The sequence below is a fragment of the Polypterus senegalus genome, chromosome 4, assembly GCF_016835505.1.
Source record: "Polypterus senegalus isolate Bchr_013 chromosome 4, ASM1683550v1, whole genome shotgun sequence".
Lineage (NCBI taxonomy): Eukaryota > Metazoa > Chordata > Cladistia > Polypteriformes > Polypteridae > Polypterus > Polypterus senegalus.
Genome location: NC_053157.1, coordinates 207,305,286 through 207,332,889, shown reverse-complemented (window position 1 = coordinate 207,332,889; position 27,604 = coordinate 207,305,286). Strand labels below are relative to the sequence as shown.

Below are 27,604 nucleotides of genomic sequence, written 5' to 3'. Positions count from 1 at the left end.
CTTTAAGTTTTATTTTTTGTTTTAAATAAATAAAGCCAACTAGTGTATTGACACCTGCCATTTGTTCATATTTAAGACTGTGAGCAATTTAATACACAGCCATAACCTTTACAAATCAGTGTAACATATAAAAAAAGGTAATTGATTTTGCCTGCTTTCAAGTTAAGAACAAAATTAAGAATCAATCTATATTTTGTTTATGTAATTCGTTGGCTTTTTCTCTCCATCCTGATTAGTTACATTTGTTTGTAATGGCACATGATCAGCTGTGTGATGTAAACAATCAGTACCCACCACAGTTAAATTCCTTTTTTCAAATACCCTGTAAGTTTGTCGTAGTAAAGTTTGGAATAGCTTGTGGACTTGCTAGTGACTATTTAGATGCACATTACTTTTGATGTTCAGTTTCATTCAATCTCTAAAACATCATCACTGTTTGCTTTGAGGCATTGTGAAAGAGGGCATTTCTTAAATTTGGACAGTTGCAGCTGAGGGCATAATGTAGTCTCTAAAATGGGTTTAATGTCTCCTAACTGTCAATGTAAATAATGCTGTCTAGAAGAATCTGGGAAATGATTACAATTTGTGTGGAAAATAGAGGGGAATATATGGGCAATTTCTGATAGTTTAACATGCCTAGGGACTCTGGTTACCCTGTTGTACATGACATGTACCCTTCCTTAATTATGTTGTTATTGCACGTTTCAGCAGATAGTGAGACTCACAAGCACATTCCCATAATTGAACTGTTTTGAGTTTTACCTTTTCCTGATTAGAAAATGTCATATCCATAAGTTGGACAAAGCTGCCATTTGATGCTCATTCAGTATGTGTTTCAGAATGCTCAAGAGGTCAGTTCTTGGCCTCTTCATAACCTGCAGTTTCAAATTTAGTTCATAATGACAGGGAATTTGACAGTGTGCAGTGGTAAGATTTTATCATATCATCAGTCTTAGAAGATTTAAGCTCTAGAACACTCTTCAAACTGCATAAGTTTCAGATGGCTTAAATAAGCTTAGTTTTGCCTCCAACTCAAATAGCTATCACATTTTTCCTCACTCTCAAAAGCAAATTTAAAGAGAAGGTAGAAGAAAAAAGATCTTTCTGATATCCTAAACAGTGTTTGTTCTTAGGTGTTGTGTTGAGGAGGGCTGTTTGACACTAAAAGCCATAGTAAAATTGACAAAGTACACTTCTCTGTTATTTGGAAGAGTTCAAAGCAGATTCATAATTCTAATATACATATTAACAGTGGTGTCTCTTTCAGTGGACTTTGGTAATTTGATATTGCAAGCAGTACACCCTGCCTGGTTAACCTTTTGTGTTTTTTGTGCTTATATCTGTAATCCTCGCAGATTTATTTTTCTCCAGGTTAACTGGAGTTTTCTTTTTTTTTCTGTCCAACCTGGCCATTTGATCCTATCCTCAACCTGTCACTTAAACTTACAAAAAATATTTTATGGACTCTGGTTTTCTTAATTATATATATATTTATGTATGTGTGCCTTATTTTCTTTATATTTTTGTTATTTATTCATTATTCTTATCTAAGTCTTAATTTTTCTTTTGCATATTACTACTACTTTGACATGTTGTAAAGCACTTTGAGCATTTGTATGAAAATGTGTTCTAGAAATAAACATTGTTTAAGCATGGTTTGTGGCAGGTTATTTAGTAATTTTTTAAAAAGTAAGTTGAAACTAGAAGTAGTTATTTAAATAGGTCCAGGCTGCAGAAAGTACGGCTTTTGATTTAATTTTTCTGTGTTGGTTGAGTACTCTTGAGTACAAGCCTTTACCTCTGTGCTATAGTTTGCTATAATTTACTTTCATCAAAAAGGTGTATGCAATAAAAGAACCGAGTTCCTGATAAAATTCAACGTTTGATATCAATGTCAATTTTATTTATATTTAAAAGTTTTGTATAAAATGTTTCTCTTTATGATTTCTCTTTACAGGAGGCTTTATTCAAAAGTGTTCTAAAACTGTCTAAGGTAGAGGTGAGTGTTGGTTTTTTGTTTTTACCTTTTGAGAATGGTTTTGGATAGTAGTGTTAATTGGTTTTGATTACTGTCTTTTCCCTAATTTACCTTTGGGTTACACATTTTTTGAAGTAAATTGGAGTGTTGTATGGGTTATGTAAAGCAACATATTATCTAAGTAATTGTAAATATGAACCTCTTTCTCTCTGTAATAAAATACTACCATATAGTGTGTGTATATGTATGGATGGATGGATGGAACGGTACGATACACACACAGCGCTACATTTTATGCCATACAGGCTCACAATCTTGTTATCTGAAAAAAGACAAACTCGCCTATGCTTGCTAAAATATATTAAATGCAGTAATTTATCAAATTTGTCATTCTGCAGCTGTGCTGCTTTTTACCCCTAGAGCCAAAAATTTTTGGACACTCCACCAACAGTTCACCAATAAAAAACCAAGTACTTGCTAGAATCTGCCCTGTCAACTTTACATGGTGAAAATGACAGTTTAGGATTCAAGGTGCATTTTGTGATATTCAGTGTCACTGAAATAAATGATGAAAATTTTAAATACATAAACGTAAGCAACAAAACATATTTCAAGTTGCATTTATACTCTCAAAAGAGTTTATTGTCCAGATTTGCAGTATATTTGCATATGTTTACAGTGGATACAGAAAGTATTCAGACCCCCTTCAATTTTTCACTCTGTTAATTTTTTCCCATCATTAATGTACACACAGCACCCCATATTGACAGACAAAAAAGAATTTTTGAAATTGTTGCATATTTATTAAAGAAAAACTGAAATATCACATGGTCCTAAGTATTCAGACCCTTTGCTCAGTATTTAGTAGAAGCACCCTTTTGAGCTAATACAGCCATGAGTCGTCTTGGGAAAGATGCAACAAGTTTTTCACACCTGGATTTGGGGATCCTCTGCCATTCCTCCTTGCAGATCCTCTCCAGTTCTGTCAGGTTGGATGGTAAACGTTGGTGGACAGCAATTTTTCGGTCTCTCCAGAGATGATCAATTGGGTTTAAGTCAGGGCTCTAGCTGGGCCATTCAAGAACAGTCACAGAGTTGTTGTGAAGCCACTCCTTCGTTATTTTAGTTGTGTGCTTAGGGTCATTGTCTTGTTGAAAGGTAAACCTTCGGTCCAGTCTGAGGTCCTTAGCACTCTGGAGAAGGTTTTTGTCCAGGATATCCCTGTACTTGGCCGCATTCATCTTTCCCTCGATTGCAACCAGTCGTCCTGTCCCTGCAGCTGAAAAACACCCCCACAGCATGATGCTGCCACCGCCATGTTTCACTGTGGGGGCTGTATTGGACAAGTGATGAGCAGTGCCTGGTTGTCTCCACACACTGAGGAGAGGCCAGACACATGACAGCCCGCATGGAGTTTGCTAAAAGACACCTGAAGGACTCGTGAGATGGTGAAAAATAAGATTCTGTGGTCTGATGAGACCAAGAGAGAACTTTTTGGCCTTAATTCTAAGCGGTATGTGTGGAGAACTGAATGATCTTTGATGTTTTAACATTATTTACAATACTTTTATTTGGAGCACAAAGATGTAAAGAGTGTGTTCATCAGGAGACAACTAAACTAATACCTAACAAAAGTTTAAATTAAAGCAGATGATGCATAAGTTAGTTCCATGAATAGATGGAATGATTAAAAAAAAAATAGATGCAGCCAGTAGGTGGTGTAAGTTAAGTTAATGACTGACACACAAAACGTGCAGTAACTGAGTGTCCTTTTCCCTTTTATGGCTGAAGCAAAATATTTCTTCTTATTACTTTAGACAATGTATGTTAAGTGAAAAATCAAAACTAGTTATGCAGTTATTTTCCATTGTTTGTAATACGGAAAGCAAGACAGTTTTTACATATTAAGATGTTTTAATAGTTCTACCCTAAAATAGCAATAGATCCCTGTGCTGTAAGATCTAAGAACAGAGCCTGGATAGTAGGAAAATCTTTTCCAAAATGTGTAAATTAGTACAAGGATAAAACTAATAGCTGTTAATATACCTTCTGATATTGGGCTGTGTAATTTATTAAAAGTTCACATTGTCATTTGCAACCCTCACTGATACTGTCTGCTGTACCCAAATGATGTGGAAATCTCTAGATGCATTATAGGAAAAAAAAATAGTATTTTGTTCCATTTTATTGTGGCTTGTTAGCACATGGTTTTTATAGTTTGTGTGCTGATTTCATGCTTCAAAAGACAAGCATCATGCCTCTGACAAGTTGCATTAGACTTGGGATCAGTGACCTACACTATGAGCTGCCATTTTTTTATCTTTTATTGAATTTATTAAAAGCATGTAACGTTTTATACAATCAAGTCAAACTTAACAAAACTAAATTCAGTTCATCCCCCACCCATGAGAGAGAGTAGGGTCAACAGCCAGAGTAAAACTTTAAGAGTAGTAAAGGGGGAAATAAGTCCTCCTTCCCAATATACTGTAAATGCTTATTCTAAAATGTTACTGATTAAATCTTGCCAGATCTTAAACATTTGGAACAGATCCTTGAAGTGAGAATTAGATTTTTTTCCCCCAGTTTCAAATAATATATAACATCAGTTACTTACTCACTTAAGGCGCGGACTAGGATTCTTCCATTTAATTTGTGCAGGTATTTTGCTTTTAATTAAAGAGAGAGACAAAATACACAGGTTTTTCAGGGTAAAGTGTATACAGATATATTTGGGGTTTTGGTATATTCAGGCACATACAATATTTTGGATGCTGTTATAAAAGTATTATTCATGTGTTTTTGTCTTTGGAAACTTTCTTTAGTGTAAAATTTGCTTATTATAGTGTACTTTCTGTCTCTGATTTAAAAAGGATGTTGATGGTCTTCACAAGAGATTGGTCGTTATCAGTAATTTACCCAAGGAAAATGTAACAGAAGAGGTTTTAACCTTAGTAAAAGAACGTGGAATAGTCAAACAGTTCATCACTTTGAAAGACCAGGTACGTATTTCCAGTCATTTTGATTCCTTTGATTGGATTTAGCTAGTCTGATTCAAAGTAACAACCTCCTCACCCCATTACATTAGCTGATATGGTCAGTTAAAATTTAACAATGTATAGTAGTTAATCACACAGTGCTCATCATTGTAAAAAAACAATGATATACAACATTCCCTTAAAATCAGAAGCTTTGGTTTAATTTCACGTAAAAGTTATAGATACTGTGCAGTTGTTATGCTAATGACTTTATTATAGGATAGTGTGTTACATATGTTGTATACTTATTTCCATGTCCATATTACATAGAACAATCAGTATATTTATCTTGCAAAAATATCAAACTAAAGTGTAACTATTCATTAATTTATTTTTAAGTATCTGTAGTCTGTTTCATGGATGTTGGCATCCATCCAAACAATAGTTTCATACATCTGTGCTGCCCCTTTAATTAGTTAGTGAGCAGTTTTTTATAGCTAATTATAGAGTACACATTAAGCAAAAAATTTATATTTGTAACTATTCTCAAGTTTTGCCATTACCTAGACATATTTGAAATGAGTGATACTGTAACTTGTAGTTCCACTGATCATCTTACACTAGAATGAAAATTGTCACCTGTGCCTCTTTTTCATAGTTAAATGTAAGCAAATGGCTGAAAGGGACAGGTACTTTTGACATTGTGAAGTTGGTGAATTACTTGTGAAATAAGGGAATTCCACAGTTTTATTGAAGCTGGTGCATTTACACTTGCAAACTCAGTGCTCAGCACTTAAAAAGTGCAACTAGAACTTGAATTTTAGTTTGTCTTTTATGTCCCAGATATGAGAAATGGCACCTAAAAAGCATTCACTAGCAGCCGGCATGTGTGACTCAGAAAACAAGTGGAAGAAGGGTTCATGGCAGTGTTTCTCAACCTTTTTATGGTCTCGCAACCCAGTTTTCCCTTATGTTTAGTCACATCCCAAAAGTGGGGAGGATTTCCCCCTTGATGAAACAAGCATGAATGTCATAGAAGGGTGGTTCTCCCATGGAAAAAGGAATGGGTTGGACCCTCCTTGATTAAATCATCATGACTGTCAGAACAGGGTCCCCTTTTTTGAACAAGCAGGTGAGTGGGAGTGTATGTTGCTTTCATCAAGTGTAAGAATGAAAGAGTGGGTTCAGTCCACCTTCATTATACAAGTGGCGATACTAAAGTGATAAAAATGCAGGTATAACAGACAATAACTTTGTATAATGTTAACGTTTACCCCTCTGGGTGGAATTGAAGAGTCGCATAGTGTGGGGGAGGAATGATCTCTTCAGTCTGTCAGTGGAGCAGGGCAATGACAGCAGTCTGTCGCTGAAGCAGTTCCTCTGTCTGGAGATGATACTGTTCAGTGGATGCAGTGGATACTCCATAATTAACTGGAGCCTGCTCAGTGCCCGTCGCTCTGCCACGGATGTCAAACTGTCCAGCTCTTTGCCTACAATAAAGCCTGCCTTCCTCACCAGTTTGTCCAGGTGTGAGGCGTCCCTCTTCTTTATGCTGCCTCCCCAGCACACCACCACGTAGAAGAGAGGGCTCGCCACATCCGTCTGATAGAACATCTGCATCTTATTGCAGATGTTGAAGGACACCAGCCTTCTAAAGAAGTATAGTCGGCTCTATCCTCTCTTGCACAGAGCAGTCCAGTCCAATTTATCATCCAGCTGCACTCCCAGGTATTTATAGGTCTGCGCACTCTGCACACAGTCACCTCTGATAATCACGGGGTCCAGGAGGGGCCTGGGTCTCCTAAAATCCACCACCAGCTCCTTGGTTTTGCTGGTGTTCATTCGTAGGTGGTTTGAGTCGCACCATTTAACAAAGTCCTTGATTAGCTTCCTATACTCCTACTCCTGATGCAGCCAACGATAGCAGTGTCGTCAGCAAACTTTTTGCACATGGCAGGACTCCGAGTTGTATTGGAAGACCGATGTATATAGGCTGAACAAGACCAAAGAAAGTACAGTCACGTGCAGCGCTCCTGTGTTGTCCACAATGTCAGACCTGCAGTTCCCGAGATGCACATACTGAGGTCTGTCTGTAAGGTAGTTCACAATTCATACCACCAGGTATGAATCTACTCCCATCTCTGTCAGCTTGTCCTTAAGGAGTAGAGGTTGGATGGTGAAGGCGCGAGAGAAGTCCAGAAACATACAGTGGAGGAAATAATTATTTGACCCCTCACTGATTTTGTAAGTTTGTCCAATGACAAAGAAATGAAGTCTCAGAACAGTATCATTTCAATGGTAGGTTTATTTCAACAGTGGCAGATTGCACATCAAAAGGAAAATCGAAAAAATAACTTTAAATAAAAGATAGAAATTGATTTGCATTTCATTGAGGGAAATAAGTTTTTGAACCCCTACCAACCATTAAGAGTTCTGGCTCCCACAGAGTGGTTAGACACTTCTACTTAATTAGTCACCCTCATTAAGGACACCTGTCTTAACTAGTCACCTGTATAAAAGACACCTGTCCACAGAATCAATCAATCAAGCAGACTCCTCACTCTACAACATGGGAAAGACCAAAGAGCTGTCCAAGGATGTCGGAGACAAAATTGTAGACCTGCACAAGGCTGGAATGGGCTACAAAACCATTAGCAAGAAGCTGGGAGAGAAGGTGACAACTGTTGGTGCGATTGTTCGAAAATGGAAGGAGCACAAAATGACCATCAATCGACCTCGCTCTGGGGCTCCACGCAAGATCTCACCTCGTGGGGTGTCAATGGTTCTGAGAAAGGTGAAAAGAATCCTAGAACTACACGGGAGGAGTTAGTTAATGACCTCAAATTAGCAGGGACCACAGTCACCAAGAAAACCATTGGAAACACATTACACCGCAATGGATTAAAATCCTGCAGGGCTCGCAAGGTCCCCCTGCTCAAGAAGGCACATGTGCAGGCCCGTCTGAAGTTTGCCAATGAACACCTGAATGATTCAGAGAGTGACTGGGAGAAGGTGCTGTGGTCTGATGAGACCAAAATAGAGCTCTTTGGCATTAACTCAACTCGCTGTGTTTGGAGGAAGAAAAATGCTGCCTATGACCCCAAAACACCGTCAAGCATGGGGGTGGAAACATTTTGCTTTGGGGGTGTTTTTCTGCTAAGGGCACAGGACAACTTAATCGCATTAACGGGAAAATGGACGGAGCCATGTATCGTGAAATCCTGAGCGACAATCTCCTTCCCTCTGCCAGGAAACTGAAAATGGGTCGTGGATGGGTGTTCCAGCACGACAATGACCCAAAACATACAGCAAAGGCAACAAAGGAGTGGCTCAGGAAGAAGCACATTAAGGTCATGGAGTGGCCTAGTCAGTCTCGGACCTTTTTAAGTCTTTTTGTTAGAGGGTTCAAAACTTATTTCCCTCAATGAAATGCAAATCAATTTCTATCTTTTATTTAAAGTTATTTTTTCGATTTTCCTTTTGATGTGCAATCTGCCACTGTTGAAATAAACCTACCATTGAAATGATACTGTTCTGAGACTTCATTTCTTTGTCATTGGACAAACTTACAAAATCAGTGAGGGGTCAAATAATTATTTCCTCCACTGTAATTCTTACAGCACCATTGCCTCTGTCCAAGTTTACATTTGCCATGACCCTCTCACCCACCAGATATTGGCCACCTGTAACCCACAAAAAATGGCATAAACCAAGTGCAGTATGTAATCAAAAACACACCATCCCTGCCATCAGGCATAATGATAGCAGCATCATTCTATGAGGATGCTTCTCTGTAACAGACCCTGAAAGGATTGTAAAGGTATGGATTTAAAGGTGCAGCTAAATACAGAGAAATCCTGGAGTAACATCTGCTGCATTGCACGAAAGAACTTCATCTTGGGTTATTAATTTTGCATCAAGACAATAACCCGAAACGTTAAGCCAAAGCTAACTATGAAATGCTTAAAAGTAACATTGTCAGTATTCTGGGATGATTAAGTCAGATTGGTGGAGTGGTAGTTCTGCAGCTAGGGATCTGTGTTGGCAATTGGAAGGTTGCTGGTTGTGGTAGAACTTATGTGAAATATTTACAAAGTGTCAACCTTTGCTTTTTGTCTTAAGTTTTCTTAACCTTGGCTAATGTGACTAACAATCACAAAACACTGTACATAGTCCTTTGTCCATAATTCCCCAATATTTTTGTAAAATATTTATTTATAATCTTAGTTTTTTAATCTTTTAATCAAGATTTTATCTTATCTATCTCTCTCTTTCTGTCTCTTTGTCTTCTTTCTCGTGGCTCACAAATTCTATTTAATTTTGTTTTCCCTTTTAGATTATCATTGAACTTGAAACAGCTGATCTAGCCACAAACATCTGTGAGCATTATAGTAAGGAGCCATGTATCATTAAAGAGACACAACTTTCCTTTAAAGTGTGTGGTAAAGAATCTGCAAAAGATGAGGTAATGCATTGTTTTTATGTGCAAAAACTGACTCTGTGTTTAATGAGGTGAGTATTATGAGGTGATACATTTTTATTTTTCTGTGTTGCAGCTTAAGAAAAAGGAGAAGTCAGAAATCAAAAGGTACTTGTTTTTTTGTTGTTTTGGTATATTTCTCCAGTGTTTTTCTGTCCGATTTCTCTGAATATGAAATGCTTTCTGAAGCTAAACTGCTGTAGAGCTATCAAATTATTTAGAATTAAGTTTTTAAAATGTGTTACTGGTATTAAAATATTCAAATGTAGATTAAAAACTGTTGATGCTAAATATATATCTGTATGTTTCTATACTTAAATCTTTTCTTTTATTTCATGATATGTTTGTAAAGGTTAAGTTGCTCATGAGCCTTGAAATGTCACATAAAAGATGCAAATGAAAACACCAGATGTAATCATTAAAAATGCTTGGAATCTCTTCCGGCAGCACTTCCACTTGTGGCAGAAGTGCTGCAGTCCAGGGCTCCATAATACTCCGGGTGCGCCCTGGTGGTGGCCACGGGCCCCAACAGGGATGACTTTCTAAGCTGTGATCCCGTAGCCTCCATACATACCAGGGTGGCTACCCTCTCGTGGCCCAGGGACGATATTGTCCCTCTACCGGTCTTTCCAGGTTTTTTTTTTTTTTTTTTTTAATCACACGTCATTGTTTTAGGCAACATTTGTGTAAAATCATCAGAGAGCTAAATACACATACAATATGTTAAAGTGTATTGACTGTGGTAACTAAACAAACACTGCTGTCAGTAAAAAGGCTCTTTAAAATTGTGATTTGTAAAGCTGTTATGGAAAATCTGAAATATGGAAGGGTTTTTTTTTGAGAAAGGAACACAGCTTTTGCTTTGCTGTGATGAGTGTGTAATAGTTGTAGTGTAAGACAGCAGTAAGTTGTGTATCTCAGGTTCAAGAGTGAATCAGAATGGAATCAGGAACGTGGATACTTTCAGCATGGCAGAGAAGTGAACAGTTGTGTTAAGGGGTGGATTTTTGTGATATAAGCTAACCTTTCAAAATTACAAAAGCTGATTTTGGTTTACAAAAACAGATCTGTTAAATACAGCAGTTTTTAATATCACGTCTTGAATGACACAATGCCAAATGTAAGCCGAGGTAAAATGAACATTCTTTTACATTCTAATGTCAGTGTTTGTCCTCAAGCAATATTTTTTTAAATATATTCAGATTGTACTTGAACAGTTGCGTTCTGTCCAACAGCATTAAACTGCATTTCTAAATCTTCAAAAGTTGCATATAAGAGAAGTAACAAGCTAATATGTGCAAGAAATGATTTAAAACAAAAAAACCTGGCATCTAACATTTAAAAGCTTAGTTAAGTAGTGTGTGTGGTTTTTTTTCCCAGTTTCTAAGAATTACAGTTAGGCTGCATTTCTTCCATTCTAAGTAAAATTCCAAGTTTAAGTTTGTATCTATGTATTATCTCCTAAATATTAAATATTTACAAGAGTGAAACTTAGAATAAACATGTACAGGTGCATCTTAATAAATCAGAATATCATTGAAAAGTTATTTCAGTAATTCAATTCAAAAAGTGAAACTTTGTATTATGTAGATGCATTGCATACAGAGTGATATGTTTCAGGAGTTTCTTTTCGTTTTGCTGATTATGGCTTATAGCTAATGAAAACCCAAAATTCAGCATCTCAGAAAATTAGAATATTGTGAAAGTTGAATATTATAGACTCATGGTGTCACACTCCGCTAATTAGACCAAAACACCAGCAAAGGTGTCCTGAGCCTTTAAATGGTCTCTGTCTGGTTCAGTAGGCCACACAATCATGGGGAAGACTGCTGACTTGACAGCTGTCCAGAAGACAGTTGTTGACACCCTCCACAAGGAGGGTAAGCCACAAAAGGTCATTGATAAAGAAGCCCCCACACGTCAAATGTTTTACCTGGGCTATGGAGAAAATGGACTGGAATGTTGCTCAGTGGTCCAAAGTTATCTTTTCAGATGAAAGTAAATTTTGCATTTCTTTTGGAAATCAAGATCACAGAGTCTGGAGGAAGAGTGGAGAGACGCAGAATCCAAGTTGATTCAGGTCTAATGTGAAGTTTCCACAGTCAGTGATTTGGGGAGCCATGTTATGTGCTGGTGTTGGTCCACTGTGTTTTATCAAGTCCAACGTCAACACAGCCATCTACCAGGAGATTTTAGAGCACTTCATGCTTCTCTCTGCTGACAAGCTTTATGGAGATTCTGAATTCATTTTCCAGCAGGACTTGGCACCTGCCCACACTGCCAAAAGTAACAATACCTGGTTTAATGACCATGGTATCACTGTTCTTGATTGGCCAGCAAACTTGCCTGACCTAAACGTACAGTGCATCCAGAAAGTATTTACAGCGCAGCACTTTTTCCACCTTTTGTTATGTTCCAGCCTTATTCCAAAATGGATTAAATTCATTTTTTTCCTCAGAATTCTACTCGCAACACCCCATAATGACAACGTGAAAAAAGTTTACTTGAGATTTTTGCTAATTTATTAAAAATAAAAAAATTGAGAAATCACATGTACATAAGTATTCACAGCCTTTGCTCAGTACTGTGTCGATGCACCTTTGGCAGCAATTACAGCCTCAAGTCTTTTTGAATATGATGCCACAAGCTTGGCACACCTATCCTTGGCCAGTTTCGCCCATTCCTCTTTGCAGCACCTCTCAAGCTCCATCAGGTTGGATGGGAAGCGTCGGTGCACAGCCATTTTAAGATCTCTTCAGAGATATTCAAACGGATTCAAGTCTGGGCTCTGGCTGGGCCACTCAAGGACATTCACAGAGTTGTCCTGAAGCCACTCCTTTGATATCTTGGCTGTGTGCTTAGGGTTGTTGTCCTGCTGAAAGATGAACCATCGCCACAGTCTGAGGTCAAGAGCGCTCTGGAGCAGGTTTTCATCCAGGATGTCTCTGTACATTGCTGCAGTCATCTTTCCCTTTATCCTGACTAGTCTCCCAGTTCCTGGCACTGAGAAACATCCCCACAGCATGATGCTGCCACCACCATGCTTCACTGTAGGGATGGTATTGGCCTGGTGATGAGCGGTGCCTGGTTTCCTCCAAATGTGACGCCTGGCATTCACACCAAAGAGTTCAATCTTTGTCTCATCAGACTAGAGAATTTTGTTTTTCATGGTCTGAGAATCCTTCAGGTGCCTTTTGGCAAACTCCAGGCAGGCTGCCATGTGCCTTTCACTAAGGAGTGGCTTCCGTCTGGCCACTCTACCATACAGGCCTGATTGATGGATTGCTGCAGAGATGGTTGTCCTTCTGGAAGGTTCTCCTCTCCACAGAGGACCTCTGGAGCTCTGACAGAGTGACCATCAGGTTCTTGGTCACCTACCTGACTAGGGCCCTTCTCCCCCGATCGCTCAATTTTTAGATGGCCGGCCAGCTCTAGGAAGAGTCCTGGTGGTTTCGAACTTCTTCCACTTACGGATGATGGAAGCCACTGTGCTCATTGGGACCTTCACAGCTGCAGAAATTTTTATGTAACCTTCCCCAGATTTGTGCCTCGAGACAATCCTGTCTCGGAGGTCTACAGACAATTCATTTGACTTCATGCTTGGTTTGTGCTCTTACATGAACTGTCAACTGTGGGACCTTATATAGACAGGTGTGTGCCTTTCCAAATCATGTCCAATCAACTGAATTTACCACAGGTGGACTCCAATTAAGCTGCAGAAACATCTCAAGGATGATCAGGGGAAACAGGATACACCTGAGCTCAATTTTGAGATTCATGGCAAAGGCTGTGAATACTTATGTACATGTGCTTTCTCAATTTTTTTATTTTTAATAAATTTGCAAAAACCTCAAATTTTGTTAATGTTGTCATTATGGAGTGTTGTGTGTAGAATTCTGAGGAAAAAAATTTTAATCCATTTTGGAATAAGGCTGTAACACAACAATGTGGAAAAAGTGATGCGCTGTGAATACTTTCCGGATGCACTGTATGTACTGTAATTTTGCAGTCCTTCAGATGAGACTTAAAACCAAGGTCCTGAATTTTAGTGGTCATAAGATTCCTGAGCATCTTTCAATTACAGTAGAGTGCTTCCCTATGTCTTGGCACAGCCTGGTCTTTCTGGCCCTGTAGTAATCCCTTCTCCTTTATTGGTTAACTGTGCCTGTCTCACCTCTTCACCACCTAACATCTAATGTGTAGTTGTTGTACCAGTGCATAAATAGCTGCTGTTTTATCATCCAAGTGGATGCAATGCATTGGTGGCAGTTGAAGTGGTTCCCCACTTTATGTAAAGCTCTTTGAGTAAGTTAAAGATAAATCCTAGATGTAATTACTTAACTTGGGCACAGCTTTGCGCTTTCTTCTGAATGAGCAATGACCGCATAAGAAGCTTTTTTCTTTCCCCTCATTTAACATTAATAACAGATCATCCATATTTAAGCATTAATATGAAATTTATAAAAACGCACTAATATCTTATTCAGTAAACTACCACATAAGTGCACTGTAACAGTCCATCAAAAATCCTGTGCAGTAGGTTCTGTGCAATACACATTCATTTACTTGGGAACGTTTTTCTGCTTTAAGACACAAGGTGAAGTGATAGACAGAAAGAAAGAACAAACTTTATTTGTCCCCAGAGAAAAATTTATAAAAATCTTTACATCGTAGAATGTTAAGTATTCAGTATAACTCACATGATGCCTTTTCAGGGTGCGCTTCTCTGGTAAGATGACTCAAGTCCTCACTGACTTAGGAGAGAATGTGGAAACTGCCCAAAACCATTTTACTTAGGCATACTTGTTTTCACTCCCTTTTAATTTTAAAACCAGGATTGTGCTGAGCGATTATACTCTGAATTTGACAGTCCAAACTGCAGTAGGAATTGTTTATTTTCAGAGAAGCCAACCTCCCAGCAGCTATGCTGCAAACTCTTAAATTTGATTCAATTGTATCTAAGCTAAATTAAAGGAAAAAAAAAAGCTTCTTGAGTCAGTCTGGTTATTTACAATTTAATGATTGGAGAAAATACTTACAGCTTTGTAAAGCTGACATGTTTATGTAAGATCTCAAAATTGAGAAGCAATAACTACTACTGATAAGTAGTTCTTTTTTAGATGCACTAGGGTTGCAAGTTGCTGACCATGAAATATCTGGCAAATAGTAAAAGTGCAGCTCTGCTTAAAATAAAGCTAGCAAGTGCATTTAACAAACTAGTCTATCATGTTTACTTAGCCTGTGTATTGAAACATTTTTTACTTCAGTGCACTCATGAGTAATACTGACTGCAAGTAACAAGTACATTTAGCTGATGATCAATCTTTGTTTTCTGAAGCAACGCAGTAGCTCTAACATTGTCCCAACCTCAGTCACCAGCATGAATTTTTCAAGTTAACCAGCATGATAATACTGAAAAAATAGCACATTTTATTTAGATAGCACATTTTCCATGATAAAAGCACTTAAAGCTTTTACAGCACTTGATATTCCCAAGTGGTATCCCATCCAAATACAGTCAGATTTTCGACAACTAAGCAGGGTCGTGCTCGAAGTGCAAGTGGGTTATTTGAGGTATTGTTGGCTTGTTCTGTGCTTTCCTTCAGTATGCTTCCTCTTTTTGTCTTCATGCATTGTATTAGTGCTGTTGTGGAACACAATATGGCTTTTACACAATGAACAAGAGTTGTTTTGTTTTTTTTTTTTTTTTATTCTCCCACACATCAGAGAATCTTGACCAGTATTTGCAGGAACCTTTTTCTGCTCAATATTGTACTGCTGCTGCCTTGATTAGTCTACTCAAAAATGATAAAGTTGTAGCCTTTGGGCATGCAATGTAGCAGAGTGACAGGAATGATTGATTGAGAAGTTGTATGATTTTTTTTTTTAAGTAATTTTTGGATTTCTCATTTTCAGCACTTTTATTTTGCTGCTGTCAGAATAATAACCATAAGTGATGTTTTTCTGTTGGCACGTATGTGTGCTTTAAAGTACAGAGTGAGCCAAAAAGTACATTTCAAATGTTTGTTGTACAAAAGATCTACTAGATAAAATTTCACTCATAGAACTGTTCTTTGCTGGCTGCAACCTGTGTGGGTAAGTGTAAACTTTCTCACTGATTATCTGCTCAAGTAACTAGCTTTGATGAATAGGTGGTTGAAACTGCCCCTTGTTGATTGCTGAGTACTTGTGAAAATCCCAGAGGTGACAGTCTACTGGTTAGCATGTTACGTTGTATTTTAATTGGGCTGAGTAGGTACACAAGGGGTACATTGATTTGCTTCCAATCTGGAATTTGCTTGGGTGACTTCTGGAAATCTACTATGATAAACCTCAATTGGTTGTCATGGATTATTATGTCTACTTTGCTATCTAATGCAGTCACATCCTCAAAATTAAAATATTCACCAGATTAATTGTATTGACTTCGAACAAACTATGAAGTGCCTGCTGATCTCTTGCAACGCGGCATTCTCTGATGACTAAAGTGTGTTCACCGAGGCTCTCATCGTCGTTTTTGCCTCAGCAGGAGTAGCAGCGGGTCTATTACTTCATTTTGGTTTGAAGGACATCCACTTACTTCTGAGCGATGTGCTAATCACACAGTGTTGATTCCTTTGGTAAAATCACCGGAATATACGTCCATAGATGCTTTGAGGTTTGGATTATTTAATACTCGATCTATCTCTAACAAAGCTCTACTGATTGGATGGAAACCTGATTTATCATAACATCACCAAAGTATTTGCGAAAAAATATTTAGCGCTTCAAATTTTTTTACCGATATAGCTGATGGAAATGCTAATTATCGATAAAATGTTGTACATGTCAACATAATATTTTTCTGTTTAACTTTAGAGCATAAATTCCATATCGATACTTCAGATGTCGCAAAAACTACATTGGAAGCACTTTTTGACGGAATAAAGGGCTTTAACGCAAATAAATGTCACATAATACATTTTCACCACGTGCAATCGTGCGGATAGGCTGGGTCTCCTGCTACTAAAAGGGGTACCTGAACTCCCTCCACATCAACTGTAGCCTGGGGGTGTGTCTCAGGATGTCTAAATAATACAAAAACCGCAAAGGTAATTTACTGTGCCAGTCAAAATATTTAATAAACAGTGTGTTTCATTATCTAAACATTTTTTTCTTATTATTAAATGGCAGATGTTTTAGCATATATGAGAAATTCTCTCATTAATAACTTTAGTGTTATTTTGTATTAATTCAAATTTCAGTTTTAATTAAAAACCTTAAGGGAAGCAGGTTACAGTACTAATTCAGCTGTTATCGCACTGAGAAGGGATGTTGAAAGGTAGGCTCACCTGTATAGATTCGATGCTGCAAACATGGGCACTTCCAGGAGTGGCAACGCAAATGTGTCTGTATCATGCACCTGTCATCAACAAGGGCCTGGAGAACAACAGATTGCCACCCTTTGCGATTAATGTAATCGCGGTAGCCTTCCGTCGGGGGAAGAATAGGCACATGCGTGCCATCCAGCGCACCGTAAATCTGTGGCACAAGATGCACCAAGGAATTGCGGTATGCAATTTCATTGGCCTCCGCTACAGTCGGAAGTCTGGTATAACGCTGCATTAATTTTTTAATAGCGGTGCACACAGCATATACACATCGATGGACGGTAGTTTTACTAACCCCGAAAGTTTCTCCAACTACTCTATACTCGGCGCAGGTTGCCAGCTTGTAACGGTTGTAACGGGTGATGGCAATCCGCTTTTGGGTTGGAACCGGTGGTCGGTAGCAACCTGTGATGGGCGCAACATCAGGACTGATGAATCCACACAACATCTCAAACGTCGGCCGTGTCATTCTAAAATGTTGCAGCCAGAGATTTTCTGTGAAGTGTCTCTCCACCACCTCCTCCCAGAAGGTCTTATTCCGTTGTCTCTCCCATACCGTGGGTTTCGTCGCACTGGTACTTTCTTCGAGCTCTAGGGCTATCGGACAAGCAACTGCTTCATTCTGCTGTCGTCTTCGGATATTATGTACAATTCAAATAATTTGTGAAACTGAAATAATAACAGTAAGCTGGCAAATTTCAAAAAACTGTCTGAATAATCTCTCCATTTCTTTGTTTAGTGGAGGGGGTGTAACGTGGAAAACAAAAGGTAGATAATTTGCGTCATACACAAAGTTATGAATGGAAACAGCTCAAGGGCAGATTTTTTTTTTCACGATACAACAAAACTTATGCAACAGTTCGTTTTGGGGGGGATGATGTCATCACGCACACCATTTTATCGATAAAAAGCCATTTGGATGGAAACAGGCTGGAGACAGCAAATTTCGCACATTTTTTTTTTTTTATGTACGGTACAGGCCAAAAGTTTGGACACACCTCCTCATTCGATGTGTTTTCTTTATTTTCATGACCATTTACAGCACTCCATCACTCTCCCTCTTGGTCAAATAGCCCTTACACAGCCTGGAGGTGTGTTTGGGGTCATTTTCCTGTTGAAAAATAAATGATCGTCCATCTAACCTGACTTCTGCACAACACAACTGCTGGTCCCAACCCCATTGATAAAGCAAGAAATTCCACTAAATAACCCTGATAAGGCACATCTGTGAAGTGAAAACCATTTCAGGTGACTACCTGTTGAAGCTCATCGAGAGAATGCCAAGAGTGTGCAAAGCAGTAATCAGAGCAAAGGGTGGCTATTTTGAAGAAACTAGAATATAAAACATGGTTTCAGTTATTTCACCTTTTTTTGTTAAGTACATAACTCCACATGTGTTCATTCATAGTTTTGATGCCTTCAGTGAGAATCTACCAATGTAAATGGTCATGAAAATAAAGAAAACACATTGAATGAGGAGGTGTGTCCAAACTTTTGGCCTGGACTGTATATTCTGTTTGTCGATAACAAAACGTCGCAAAAAACTGGATGGAAACTTGGTTATAGATACTATCTGTTTATGTCTTACGGAGACCTGGCAGCAACCCGGTGATTATTTCCATGTAAACTGATGCACTGACAAATGATTTTAATGAAATCCTTGATTGTTTTAATTTAATTCAATATGTCAACTTTCTGACACAGAATAATGGTCATATTTTAGACTGTTTGCTGCTCTGGTATCACACCTCACAATCTTATTCCTACTGAATTACCTATCTCGGATCACAAAATGATCACATTTGATGTTAGCTTACCTCTCAGTAAATCAAAGGTTCCATGTGTAATTTCATTTTGTAATGTCAAGCATGTAAACCCAGAGACCCTTTTAAATGTATTGCAATCCCAGTCTGTTTCTCCTTCCACTACCACACTATCAGAATTAGTAGACCATTACAATGCTGCTCTGTCTTCTGCCTTTGATACACTGGCTCCCTTAAAAACATGGACTGTTACATTTATTCGCACTGCTCCCAGGTTTACAACAGAACTCCGTCAGTTCAAAGCCTCGGGCTGACAGTTGGAGCATTTTAGCTAAAGACGGGTCTTGTTGTACATAGGGAAATGTACTCAAAATGCTCTCACTGCTGCCAAAACTGTATATTCTAACATTATCAATACAGGAGGGAATAATACTTGAGCTCTTTTTTCTACAATGAAAAGGCTAATTACACCACCAGAAAGTGCCGCTCGCCATAACCTCACGGTTAAATACTGCTGCACTTTTTTGGATTTGTTCAACTCAAAAATTGAAAAAATCCACCAGCAACTTGCCGCCTCTATTTCTGCAGAAAATGACATACTCTCCACTATCACCCATGTTCCCTTACCAACCACCCTATTCTCAGATTTCAGTTTACCAGCTGAAAATATCTTAGAGCTTGTAACAAAATTTGATTCTTCCACATGCCAATTAGATCCATTACCTACAAGCTTTAAGTCTTGTCTGTCACATTTCCCCCATGATAACTACTATAGTTAACTCTTCCCTTACTACAGGCACGCCCCACCCCAGTAAAAACTGCCTCAATTACTCCAATTCTGAAAACACCTGGTTTAGACCCAAATATCCATCCTTCGCAATTATCGGCCTATTTCAAATTTTCCATCTATATCCAAAATTCTTAAAAAGATAGTTGCCTACTAACTCCAGTCCCACCTTTCCAAAAAAAAAAAAAAAAACCTTTTTGAACAGTTTCAATCTGGATTTCACCCTAAACGCAGCACAGAGACTACCCTGGTCAAAATCGCAAATGATCTTCTCCGGGCAGCTGACATGAGAATTTAATCAATTCTTGTGCTTCTTGACCTCCGCTCTGCATTTGATACCATATCTCATCAGATACTTTTGAAACATCTAGCTAGTTTTGGAGTCTGTGGCCTTGTCCTCCAGTGGTTTTCTTCCTATCTCACTGATGGGAAGCAATTTGTTCAAATAAAGGGCTTCAAATCTGAGAACGCAGTCGTTACTCAGGGAGTTCTGCAGGGTTCTGTTTTGGGGCCGCTTCTTTTTCTCATTTTTATCTTCACAATAGGTAATATCTTCCGGCACCATGGTATTAAGTTTCATTGATACGCTAATGACACACAGCAATATCTATCCACTTAATCCACTTCTGTTTTCCCTCCAGATGCCCTTATGGCATGTCTCTAAGACTTAAAGACATGGATTACTCACAATTTTCTCCAACTAAACAGCAATAAGTGAGGTGCTCCTCATTGGCTCTAAATCTACACTTGCTAAGGTTAACCATTCTTTTATTTTAATCAACAATATTAACATAAACATCTCTTCCCAAGTTAAGAGCCTGGGTGGTGTTCTTGACAGTACTCACTCTTTTTCTTTCAATACAAGTGCCATTTCTTGGACTGCTTTCTTCCATCTCCGAAACATTTCTATACTTCGCCCTGTTCTTACCCAGCACAGTACTGAAGTATTGGTTAATGCCCTAGTCACCTCACATATAGATTACTGTAACGCTGTTCTATCTGGCATTCCACAAACTTATTCATCGCTTTGCTTACAACTTATTCAAAATTCTGCTGCCAGGATAATAACTTGCTCTAAATCCACTGAACATCTTACACTTACTCTCTCTCAACTTTACTGGCTCCATGTTAATTACAGAATACAATACAAAATACTGCTCTTAACATTTAAAGCACTCCACAGCCTTGCTCCTCTCTACCTCACTGATCTCCTCCAGATTTACACTCCTCTCGCTTACTCAGATCTTTATCTGCAGCTCTTCTTTCTGTACCACACATCAAACTCAATTCTATGGGAGCTTGAGCGTCTTATAGTGCTCCTCAACTCTGGAATGCTCTTCCCTCTCATATTCGTGGCGAATAGCGTCCTTGAGGGCTTCAAGGTTTTGAGGTCAGTGTGTGTGTGTGTGTGTGTGTGTGTGTGTGTGTATACCTTCGACTTGAGATAGCTCCACAAGAAGAAATTGCATGGAGCGAGATCAGACAAGCATGAAGACCATCTAACCACCTCGCAGAGAGATCAGCTTCCCCAGAAACATCTCCCATGAATCTGTGCCATATGAGCTGCTGCTCCATTCTGTTGAAACCAGGCAGCCACCACATCCACATCATTTCTTCCAGTTGGGGCCACAAAACTTCTCTAGAATTTCATTGTAATGTTCTGAAGTGACGGTGACTGTTGCTCCCCCCTTCTCATAAAGCAAATAAGGGCCTATAATGCCAAATTCTGCAATGGCACACCAAACTATAACGTGCTCACTGTGTAGGGGTCTCTGAAGTTCATGAGGGTTGGTTTCAGCTCCGTAGCAAAAGTTTTATTTATGCAACCATTCTAATGGAAATGTGCCTCGCTGCTGCACATGACAATGGTATCTTGAACGTTTTGCAGAATGTTTGCAAACAACTCTCTATGGCTCTCCAAGTCTCTCTCAATGAGTTCCTGCACTACCATCATTTTATATGGATGGAAATTAAGGCCCTCGTGCGAAATCCTCCTCAAAGATGTATTGGTAATGCCTAAGGCAGAAGCATGTTTGCGTGCTGAACATCTAGGAGACTGCAAAACTGATGCTCTTACAGCTTGGATATTTTCAGGATGGCCTGGCGATTTTCTTTTCAATGTTGTTACCCATCTTTCTAAATTTAGCCATTCATTGAACTGTTTTCTGATTTGGGTTGTCACCATTAGGAGGAATACTGAAGCGTGTTGCATAGTAGTAATGGATTTGTTGTTTTTAAAGAATGCTTTGACAGTCAAAGCACGGTGCACACTGGACCAAGGCATGTTGCTCACTAAAAACTACTATTGAAGGACCCCCGCCCCAACACACTCCGCTGCCTTTACCTCATGTAATGACCTTGAGAAATCTGGTACTTCATTTTTCACTCATCCTGTATGGTTATAAAGAATCTCCTTACTAGTGGCTTTAGTTTTCAATGCAAGATGCAATTTATGAACATCGCGGGTGACACATTTTTTTACATGTCCGAGATCAAAACATTGTGATGTTGATAGTTTTTTTTCCTATGGTTTTTACAAATAATATTGGGTCATTTGTGACTTGATTGAAAATAAGAATGAATGCTTTAAACATGGAAGTAAATACTGATTAATTAAGTTCTAATTTACTTGTCCAGGACCCACACAAACTTTAATCAATTTGTAAATGTCAATGTTATAAATAAGAGAGATTTATAACATGCCTGTTTTTCCTTTCAGGAACACTATTGCTAAAAAATCTGAAAAGAAGCTTGGTGAGCTCAGCAAGTCTAATAAAGGCAGTGGAGGTATTAAATCTACAAATCTGAAGGACCAAGCAAAATCTCTATCTGAATCCTCTGAAGAAACTGCTAAAGATGATGCATCTGAACAGCAAACATTAAAGAGCAACATTACAGATGAATCAATCCCTGCTGATCATCCCATCAAGGAAATAGAATCAACAAAGACTGATCTTACCACTTCATCAGAGGATACACTTCCTGCAGATAAGCTGGAGCTTAAGGCAACTACAGTAAACAGTGGTGGCGCTGATCCAGAAGATATTCCTGACACACAGAAGGAAAAGCCAGTTGAAGCAGAGATGTCTGAAATAGAACTTCAAGTCTCTCTACCAGAGACGGTAAATGAAGAACATGCCAGAAATGCAACACAGGAGGAGGAGGAGGAGGCAGCAGCAGTCGGCAGTGCAAAGAATGTAAATGAGAAAGTTACCCTCCATTCTCAGGACAATAGTCAGACAACAGGAGATCAAACTTTGTCACCCGAGAACAGAACTCTAGAATCAATTAACATACTAGAAGAAGATGGCAAAGAAGCTGTTAATGATGTTGGTTCATCTTTGTCAGAAAATGCACAGACTGTTATTGCTGCAAGACCTTCGTCATCTGGATGTTCAGACATTTCTACTACAAATATTTTGCCTGACATATCTCATCAAGTCTTTGAGACAGTGTCAAAAGAGGATGGTGTAGCAGAGGAGATGTCATTACTGTCGGCAAAAGATGGGCAAGTATCTTCTACTGCCACACCTAATACCAATGATGAGAGCTTATTGAACAGTGATGTTACAAGATCACCTGCAGTCAAAACCTCGGATGACATGAAAGAAGGCATAGTAGGTCCTGCATCGGCAGAAAAAGAATGTGAATCTCTGGTTAAGGAAGGTTTATTGGTAGATGACACTTATAAAGAGAACACTGCTGAGAAGTCCAAACCAGCAATACGCAAGGGTGAATGTAAACAAGCTACAAGTCCTGATCTCCTTGCCAAGAATGGTACTCCGACCACCTCTACAGACAAGTTACAAAAAACAAGATGCACACGGGCAAGTACTGCCAAAACAGATCTAGAGAGCAGAGTTAGCCCAAGTCATTCCAGCAGTGGCAGTTCCACTGGAGGCCGAAGAGCTCATGAGAGCAGCAGCCCTTTGAGAAGTAAACGCAGAAGAGATGTCAAAGGTACCTCAACTAACAATGAATGTGATTCAAGGGCATCCAGCTCTGGGATTGAAAAGCACAAGGTAAGCAGAAATGTAGCTGAATAAGTCCTTTCCCACCCCATTTTGTTATTAATACTTGCTAGAGTAGGGGTCCATAGGTTTCCATTCAAAGCAACATCTTAACATTTTAAGACAATTTTACCTTTCAGAGGTGCTGAACTGTCAGTTATTTAAAATGTACAGGACCTCCCAATCCTTTAATTTGTGCCTTGATTTTAAACTACACCAACTTGGATAGGTATTTCAGATTCTAATTTTTTTTTATATTTTAAATTATTATTGAGCATAAGGTGCCTCATTGTTTTAAGACCTCAGTATTTTATTAAGAAAGGCTTGCTGAGGACTCTCCTATAGTAAAATGACATTTGCAGTTTTTAGAAGTAAAAATCATTGTTATCAAATTGCCAGTAAATCTTACATATTTTTTGCCACTATTGAGTACCCCGTTAATTGTGTTATGTTTAGCTTAAAAAAGGGCTGTTTCATTTAGGTTAATAAATGCATACTGTGCTTCTCTAGGACTGGGATTATAGGAATATACAGAGAGCCCATAAATTGCAATCAGACTCTATTTTTCCTCTCCCTGTCCATTTATATGTAGTTATCTTCTAAACATTTTGTAAAACACATCTCATTTGTTTCAGTAGTGTCCATCTAATCAAGAAGCAGTCTCCTTTTATTTTGTCAGACATAACACTTTAAAATTTAATGCCAGTTTATTCTTGGTTTCATCAGAGAAACTTGTTTCTTACTGTTTGAGAGTACTGTACGTGCCTTTTTTTTTGTAAACTCTAGGTGGGCATTAATGTGTCTTTTACTGTGGACTTTGCCATAAACCCAAATCGGTGAAGTGCTACAGTGATGGTTGTCCATTTGGAAATTTTTGTCTGAAGGTCAGCCAGGGTGTCCATTCCAGGATTTGACAGATAGTAAACGCATATTGTAATCTGCTGGATTTCAAGCTTTGCAAACCTGGTAGTCTAGGTACACTTTCTGGTAGTCCATCTTTATATATGGTGTAGAGGGTAATCTGTAACTTTTTATAGCAGTGTTGATTTATAAAGTTTTGTTATACACAAGTGCGTAGCACTCTTCTACCACAATATAAACCCAATCTAAATTTTGGTAGAGAATATTTTAGTTAATAGATGATTTTAAAGGATTGTTGCAAATTGGTACATGACCTTTTTCCAGTGTACTCAAAAATATGTAACCAAAAATGAACTGAAATACTACATTAATACTGTATTCTCAAATTTTGTTTTCAGACCTTATTTAGAACCCACCCATTGTTTACTCTATGAAAAATATCAGGGTTATTCTCAGGTGAATTATATTCTTTACAGTCTCATATCTAGTTGACCACAGCCAGTGATCTGTGCATACAGCTGCATTAAGAATTGTCACACTTGGACCATTAAATGGGTCTTCATGTTAGGAAATGTTGAGGCCTGAAAATGCATGTTAACACTGTAGTCTTATCGTCAATTGTAAGGACCATTTTCACAACCTCTTTTATACTTGTTGGGAGCCCCGAGTATATATAAGATAATAGTGAGCATCTTATGTTTTATAAAATTCCTCATTGCGATTGCATTAGACAAGATCTGTTTGTACTGGAGTATAGCCCTCTGATTTACAAAGGATAATGTCCATTTCGTAAAACTGAACACTTGAAAATTTTGTGGCAGAAGAATTGTTGGAACAGTCAATCACTCACTTGTATTCAACAAGCTGTTGAATACTTTCAGTCATTTTCTCAGTGGTATAAAACCCTGTCAATTGAAAAGAATCACCTGCAGCTTCAGTGTACAGTTTTGTTTTCATGACGTACTTTTCATGAAATGACTTTACACTGCAGGAACATTTGTTGTATATTGCAGGCTGACTAAGACAGTAAACACTCTAATGTTACTATGCATTTTCATCTTTTCAATCCTAAAATTAGTTTTGCAAAATAATAAAGGACTGCTTTTGTTTGTGGTTTCAGGATGCTCTCTGCATACAGCTGACATGTGGTGATGTCCCCTCCCCACATTCATTGCTGTCTTATGGAATGTCCTCTGTATTTAATCCGCTAAAAAATATTCTGCCAGTATTCAAAAAGTTATTTTCCGTTTATAATGCAGCTTCTTAAAATTGTGATTCCTTTCACTTGTAACATCTATGGAAAAAAGTTTGCTGCTTTTTTTTTTTAATCCATAGTATTTGGTGGTGACACAGTTTTCATCATTTTGACTCTGTATACCAATATGGTGGGTTTGAAATAAAGTAATCATTATGTGATTGAAATATAGACTTTAAGCTTTAAGGGGTTTACCAAAAATATTGTTTGAGCTGTTTAGCAATGACAGCTATTTCTCTGCATAGTCCCCCATTTCCAGGGACTCAAATATTTAAACATTAGACTGAGAAGCTGATCCATAGCCAGTTTTGAGCAGCTCCCTTATTATTTCATTAATTATTAAGCATGTAAAAAGTCTGGAATTGATTCCAAGTGTGGAATTTGTATTTGAAAGCTGCCACTGTGAACTCTCGATATGAGGTCCAAAGAGCTGTCCATGCAAGTAAAGACTGTCCATCATTTAGCTGAGAAAACAACACAAGCCCTTTAGAGAGAGCAGAAATAACGAGGAGTAGTCAGATCCACCATTTGGTACGTTCTTAAAAAGAAGGAAGACTCTTGTGAATTTGGCAACACCAGAAGCTGTGGAAAACCTCAGAAAGAAACTGTTCTGGATGATAGCAAAATTATGTCCTTGATGAAGAAGAATCCCTTCACAATATTTAGCTAAACCAAGATCACTCCTCCTGGAAGTAGACCTATCATTGCCAAAGTCTACAATCAAGAGTGCAAACTACTGGTAAACCCCAAGCATAAGAAAGACAGGTTAGACTTGGTCAGAAAACATTTTTAAATGTTCCTGTCCAGACAAAAGAAATGAAGATCAATATATTCCTGAATGTTAGAAAGAGAAAAGTATGGAGAAGAAAAGGCTCATAATCTGATGTATACCACATTCTCTGTGAAACATTGTGGAAGTAGTTTTATGGTTTGCTCATGCACTGCTGCGAATGATAGTCAGTCCCTGGTGTTTGTTGATGATATATGACTGCTGGAAGAAGTAACGGTATGAATTCTCAAGTGTATAAGGCTGTACTGTCTGCTCAGATTGAAAACTGATAGAGCAACGTGGCATGGTAGAGATTGGCAATGAGCCAAAAATACAGTGAACGCAAACCAAGTGCTTTTCAGCATAAAGTAGTGGAATATTCTTCAAAGGCCAAGTCAGTAAACTGACCTCAACACAATTGGACTTGCGTGTTACTTAAGACAAAGCTGATGGCAAAAAAATCCATCAGACAAGCAGACATTGAAGACTGCTGCAGTTGAGGCCTGGCAAAGCATCACTAGAGTTGAAACCCAGCACTTGAAGATGACCACGGGTTCAGACTACAGGCAGCCATTGACTGTAAAGGATTTTCAACTAAATATTGAAAATGATCATTATGATTGTTTGTCCAAATACTTTTGAGTCCCAAGAAATGGAGGGGCTATGCAGAAATAGGTCATTCCTAAACGGCTTATGCAGTACATTTTGTAAAACCCCTTGAAATAAAGCTGAAATTCTTCCCTTCAATCACGTAATGATTGCTTTATTTCAAATCCATTGTGGTGGTGTACAGAGCCAAAATTGAGAATTAGGTCATTGTCTAAATACTTAAGGACCTAACTGTGTGTGTGTGTGTATATAGAGTCTTAAGAATACTTATTCTACTGTACACACAACCGCTACTCTGTTTTGGGAAAATGTTAATAATGTAAGTAAACTTAGACAGTTTTATTCCCATTGTCTAACCAGCCATTAGTTATTGAAATGAGATTTTGTACTGTAATGTGTAGGCTTAAAAGTTTTGCGTCTTCAGAGGAAGGTTAAATTAAGGTTACACACATTGCTTGAGTTAATCTTGTTTAGTGGTATGCAATAATAAACAGAGCAATTAGTATATATTTAATCATTCTGTATACAAGGCGAGTCAAAATTTAACACCAATGGTACTGCTATGTATATTCTTACAATTTTTGTGGACAATTTATGTACCACATATGGTATATGTATTGAACATAATGGTGAACAGGTGGACATTCCTATTAATCATCTTGCGCATGTAAAGTATGTTTTGTGAATAAACTTTTTCCGCCATTCAAATGTTAACAATTTTGACTCACCCTGTATTTGCAATCTCCT

The 27,604-nt window shown here is 38.2% G+C and overlaps 1 protein-coding gene across 8 annotated transcripts in view; it reads left to right on the top strand.

The window, feature by feature from the left end:
- The window catches only part of znf638 (zinc finger protein 638), a 244,564-nt gene that overhangs the window by 172,050 nt on the left and 44,910 nt on the right, over positions 1–27,604 (top strand). For all 8 annotated transcript variants that reach the window (XM_039751902.1, XM_039751905.1, XM_039751903.1 and 5 more), the window contains exons 14-18: positions 1,958–1,999; positions 4,849–4,977; positions 9,290–9,418; positions 9,510–9,541; positions 22,073–23,375. In XM_039751902.1, coding sequence (XP_039607836.1) covers positions 1,958–1,999; positions 4,849–4,977; positions 9,290–9,418; positions 9,510–9,541; positions 22,073–23,375 — 1,635 coding nt within the window. The remainder of the gene's footprint in view (positions 1–1,957; positions 2,000–4,848; positions 4,978–9,289; positions 9,419–9,509; positions 9,542–22,072; positions 23,376–27,604) is intronic.